This window comes from Epinephelus lanceolatus, chromosome 22 (genome assembly GCF_041903045.1).
Source record: "Epinephelus lanceolatus isolate andai-2023 chromosome 22, ASM4190304v1, whole genome shotgun sequence".
In the NCBI taxonomy this organism is placed as follows: Eukaryota; Metazoa; Chordata; class Actinopteri; order Perciformes; family Serranidae; genus Epinephelus; species Epinephelus lanceolatus.
Window position 1 is genome coordinate 14,216,989 of NC_135755.1, and position 6,033 is coordinate 14,223,021.

At 37.0% G+C, this 6,033-nt stretch overlaps 1 protein-coding gene across 1 annotated transcript; it reads left to right on the forward strand.

The window, feature by feature from the left end:
* The first annotated feature begins 130 nt into the window (after positions 1-130).
* On the forward strand, positions 131-1,325 carry nedd8 (NEDD8 ubiquitin like modifier). The gene is made up of 4 exons (XM_033652007.2): positions 131-318; positions 447-494; positions 595-677; positions 1,048-1,325. Exons 1-4 carry the CDS (start codon positions 301-303, stop codon positions 1,172-1,174), a joined length of 276 nt encoding a protein of 91 aa, XP_033507898.1. The 5' UTR covers positions 131-300; the 3' UTR covers positions 1,175-1,325.
* The last annotated feature ends 4,708 nt before the right edge of the window (positions 1,326-6,033 follow it).

Genomic DNA, 6,033 nt, shown 5'->3' on the forward strand with positions numbered 1-6,033 from the left:
TTTTGTTGTGGCGATACTCACGCCAGTGTAAGATAACTTTAAGGGCATATTTTATTCCTTTTATCCGACGGTAAATTGAGCGAACGCAAAGTCCGACATTAAGCCGAAGCGGAACCGTTGACATACAATCAAGGGGGCGGTGGGATTTACCGAGGAATACAGGAAACGACAGGGAATATCGAGTTTCCTCACAAAAAATACAGTATTATCATTATCTTATATCAAATTATTGAGCTAGTTAACGAATAATCATAATACTTACCCGCTTCGGATTATTTGGTAATAAGCAAATCAACAAATATGCTGATTAAAGTGAAGGTAAGGCAAACAAATACAACGATTAGCCCGGTTTAACAGTTAGCTAAACATTTGATTAGTTATCACTACTGAGTTGTGTCCAGTGTCATAATGTGCTCAACAGTGACCTGAAATGTCTTTAATCCCAGACACTCACAGGCAAAGAGATAGAGATTGACATAGAGCCCACAGATAAGGTATGTAAATGTCTTTTAACTCCTATAATATAATGAACGCTGATGTGAACCTGTCACTGAGTGTGTGTTAAAGCATGTTTTACATCCACTTCCCTTTCAGGTGGAGCGGATCAAAGAAAGGGTGGAGGAGAAAGAAGGGATCCCCCCGCAGCAGCAGAGGTTGATCTACAGTGGGAAACAGATGTAAGATTAAGATGCCTTTTATATCCACAGCCTTAATATTATGGATTATTTTATTGTCCATATATCTCATGCAAATCACAACACTAACAATGACTTGATCCTGGTAACAAATACTGCCTATAAAGCCCGATATAGCTAAATCCTCTGTGCCATATACATCCATTGATGTCAAAAAACACTTAAAACACATCAGTGAGCCAGACTGTTGCACTCATCTTTTTTCACCTAACTAATTCACTGCTTACTCTTTATGGTTTTAGTATTGCTTGTTACAAACTGCAGCATCCTGCCTTTTCAGTTTAGAATAAAGATCCCTTTTTAAATATTTATCTTAGAAGGATTTCTCCCTCCCCTTTGTCTTTATTCTCAGGAACGATGAGAAAACAGCAGCAGACTACAAAATCCAAGGAGGCTCTGTTCTCCATCTGGTGCTCGCCCTGCGAGGAGGACAGGCGCTGCGCTCTCCCAGAAGCCCATACTCCAAGCCTGCGTTGTAGCAGACACTTGGAAACATGCCTTAGCCTTTTGCAATGCCTACACCAAGCGGATGCAGCGAAGACACTTGGCCACCAGTTGTGGAGTCACCAGTGGCATTGTAAGCAACACAGAGCCGTTGATAGGAAGAGTTAGATCAGGTTCTACTTGTGGCAGCCACTTCACCTGCAGCCAGAAATGTGTTGGCTGCAAACACTTCCCCCACCTGAAACAATGCCATGGTGAGACACTCCACATGTTAAAAGCTGCCCTGGCCAATAAGGCAAAGTTACTTTCAGAATGAAACAAAGCTTTGGCTAAAGATTTATAATCCAGAGCTAATTTGGCTGCTTCTGAAAACTGCACTGTTCAGTTTTCAATCACTTTCTGTCTCTTTCTGTGGCTCTGCATGTAAGAATCTATCTTCGTTACAGAGATAATTGTAGCGTGAAGATGCTTCATGGAAGCTCATCCCTGGATTACAGTCTTTGCCTTCAGAGTTTAAGGGTTTACTTTTTCTGCCTCTTTCATGTTTTATTCAGTTATCAGAGGCTAATGGGTGTATCAGTATATCAAAGGTCACTTGTGAAGCATCCATTGCAAACCACACATTTGTTACATTTGCACGCACTTACCCATTATATCAGCATTTCTAAAGTGAGGTGGTATATGAGCTGACTTTGTCATCAGGAAGTTGAGGGGATGATAAATAGCGTGATGCTAAGACAGGACGCTTTCCAAGCTGCAGATCACTGTTTGTGCTTAACAATGAACAAAACTGGTTGGGATTTAGTGAGTCATTGCTGTTTTTCCAGCATTTTTTTAGGCACTAAGTGACGGTGTTTTGTAGCAACGTGTTGTTGTTTTTCCAGCTTGGATTGTGCTCCTAAAACATACTATTTTAAGCCAAAACATGATCTTTTCCGAACCACAAGGGAGTGATTTTTGTGCCTAAACATAACCTAATGTTAACCACAGTGTTGTTGAATCACAAAGTTATCCCCTACATAATAACGTGCAAATGTAACACAGCTGTGGTCAGCATAAATGTCGACTTTTTTTTTTTTTCTGACGATAGGGTTGTAGATGGACAACAGCGCAGTTAAAGGAATAGTTTGACATTTTAGGAAATACATGACTTTTTGACTGGAAGTTAGAAGAGAATAAGCGAAAATGTTGCTGTGTGTGTAGGAAAACTTCCCGCCACAACTTCTAAATCATGTTCACAGTTTGCTTTACACCTGCTTCATAAGTAGAGTGCCCATTCAGCAGAATAATGGTCTGTAATTGTATTAGAATTTAGTTTAGAGCAATTTGAGCGCATTTTACTTTTGCAAGAAGACAAGAAACATGGCAGCCACGGTGTAATCTGACATTGGCCTCAGTGTATATGGATATTGATGTTAAGTTTTGTTTGTGTGTTCAGAGACGTAAGCCCGCCCCATTTTAGTGTGTACAGAATCATGTGACATGGACCTACGCTGTCTGTAGAATAAACTTAAGTTTAAAAATGCCATTTTGTGTTCTTCATAAATACATTTGGAGATGTTTAAAACGGCTGTACAAAGGAGACGAGAACATTCTTATATATTTTTTTATTCTTGTCACACACTCACCACCAATATGTACATTTACAGTTTAACACAAAAATAGACTTAAGTTTGAGAGACCTCAAAATGGCTCTCGGGATGGTAGGTAGACTGCAAACTGCAACTCAAATTAGAGACCAATGTGTACACAAAATGATTTGGATATAACATTCTTATCAGGCAGAGTGTTGGAGTGCGATGATGTATTGCTTGGATTAGTAGTATGCATGACTGTTACAACATAGAAAACTTCACATTTCCCCCACATGGAAGGCTTGTTTTGGTCTGAATTAAAGCAAGACGTTGGAGGTTGCAGCTTGAAAGGGAACCTTGAGCAGCAGGGAAGTGAGTCAGAACAAAATCAGCATTGTTACACTTAAGATTTTAAACAGTTAACCAGGTGAAGCTCCAAGTCTGCACAGATCACATTGCCATATCACATGAAGTTGCAGCATTTGACTTCTGAGGTGGAAGCATTTTCAAGCCTCATTTATCTACAGTTACGGTCTTGCTGGGAAATGTGAAAGTTCATGTCAGAAAACTGAGGATGGTGTCTTGACGTAGGAAGAATTTAATCACATACTTTAAAACAGTCACACAGCAGGGTGAAGATAAAAACAGGGAGCATTTTCTTACATATATAAATGAGGCCCTGAATTACAAATTCAAACCTTAGTCAGTGGTTTTTATTTACTAAAAGACATTAGACAGACTGCCATGACATCTGTGTATGCTGTAAATACACAATAACCATACAGGCACAAAACACAATCATTGTACTTGTACAGACATCAAAGACACCCTGTTCACCTTAACACAAGAAACCTGCACAATACTGGCCAAACTTAAATGATACTGTCTTGATATAACAATTCACATGTCCTCTGTTTTTTTGGGATTGCTTATAAGATTGAGACTCCTGAGGAAATAAATATCTATAAGCACCAGTACATTTAGCACTAACAGACTGGATTTCAAAGAGGCAACCAGTTAAATGGGTTGAATTATCAAGGTTTGAAGGTTTCAGGCAGTGTATGTGCAGAAGGCAGTGGGGATGCCCTGAGACACCGATATATAAAGACAAGAGTACATAATGTGTGTTAATGTTTGCAGGTGTACTGTTACTTTAAAATACAGCATAGATACATAACTATAACCAGACGACACAGAATGGATTCATTCAGGGTTCAGTTTTTTTGCTGGTGTCTATACTAATATTGCACTAAAAATTCTTCTACTGAGTTTTATGAATCAAAAAAATAGCTGATTTTTTTTTTTTTTTTTTTTTTTTTTTTTAATGTAAAGCTCTAATTTCTACAATTTACGGAGCCCCTAAATGTCCCATCTTGTACATAGAAGGTAATAAAGCCTGTCTTGTGGGAACAAGTAATAATCTTGTGAGAAGAAATTATCTTGTGCACATAAGTTATTTATCATCAGAGACAACCTAATTACCTTGTAGGCACAAGTTATTTGTCTTGTGGGAACAAGTAAATAATCTTTACTTGTTCCCCAAGATAATTAACTTGTGCCCACAAGGTAATTAGGTTGTCCCCAATGATAAATAACTTGTTCCCAGAAGACAAATAACTTGTGCCTACAAGTTAGTTATCTTGTTTCCACAAGATAATTAACTTGTTCCCACAAGATTAATAACGTGCCCACAAGATAATTAACTCGTTCCCACAAATTAATTAACTTGTTCCCAGAAGATAATTCATTTTTTTCCTCAAGGGTAAATAACTTATGCTCACCACGTAATTATTTTTTTCCCACAAGATTAGTATCTTGTGAGTACAAGATAATTACTAGTTCCCACAAGATAATTAACTAGTTTCCACAAGTTAAAGGCTTGTGCCCACAAGTTAATGATTTTGTTCCCACAAAATTATTAACCTGTTCCCACAAGATGATTAACTTGTTCCTTCAAGGTAAATAACTTATGCTCACCAAATAATTAACTTGTTCCCACAAGTTTAATAACTTGTGCGCACAAGATAATTAACTCATTCCCTCAAATTAATTAACTTTTTCTCACAAGAATGATATCTTGTGAGTACAAGCTAATAACTAGTTCCCACAAGATAATTAACTTGTTCCCATAAGATAATTAACTTGTTCCCACAAGATAATCAACTTGTTCCCATAAGATAATTAACTTGTTTCCACAAGTTCTAAAAACTTGTGCACAGAAGTTAATGATCTTGTTCCCACAAGATAATTAACTCGTTCCCACAAATTAATTAACTTGTTCCCACAAGATAATTAACTTGTTCCCCCAAGGTATATATGCTCACCAAATAATGAACTTGCTCCCACAAGTTTAGTAACTTGTGTGCACAAGATAATTAACTTGTTCCCCCAAGGTATATATGCTCACCAAATAATGAACTCTTTACCACAAGTTTAATAACTTGTGCACACAAGGTAATTAACTTGTTCCCACAAATTAATTATTTTGTTCTCACAAATTAATTAACTTGTTCCCACGAGATAATAACTAGTTTCCACAAGATGAATAACTTGCGTGCAGAAGATAAAAAATGTCACCTTTCAGGACTTTAGGGGCTCGGCAATAACCTAAATAAAGAACAAAAACATTTAAACACAGCTAGATGGCAAGCTACAAAAATACTTTTTTTCGTAAAACATGTAAGACAATCAATGCCTCTTTAAAAAATAAAAAATCACACAGGCATTCAGATGTGTCGGTGTAGGGATTTGCACACAAACAATGCAAATGTGGTGGTGAACACTATCATGTCTTGCCTATGATGTTCTTTCATGTGTCTGTGCTGGACTTGCAGTTTTAACGGGTTAATTATCAGTGTAGTGTCCATACTAGTATACACTTTTTTATTGTTGTTTTTTTATTACTTCCATAAAATGTTAAACTATCCCGAAGTACGAGGATTTACTGTCAAAACAAAGCTGTAGTGACACAGTACAGACTATATTCTAATTAAGGCAATTAACAAGAACTGTGCACCATTTACCGATACAAACTACAACTCACACATCAGCTTTCAGGTGTACGCCTCCACAAGAGTAAAAAAATAGGCCCAGATGTATATGATGTTGAATAGAAAAAAAAATATCAACAAATCTAAAATTAACATATTAAAACTAGCATAACAACAAAGTCAAATGATATAAACAATTATCACAATTACAAAAGATAAAATATTTCGGAATCACAGTCACCTTTAAAAACAAAACACAGTACTTAGTGTACTTCACAACTTGAAATGACTTGATCTGAATCTGATTTTCTGCTTTGACGATCAAAAGTA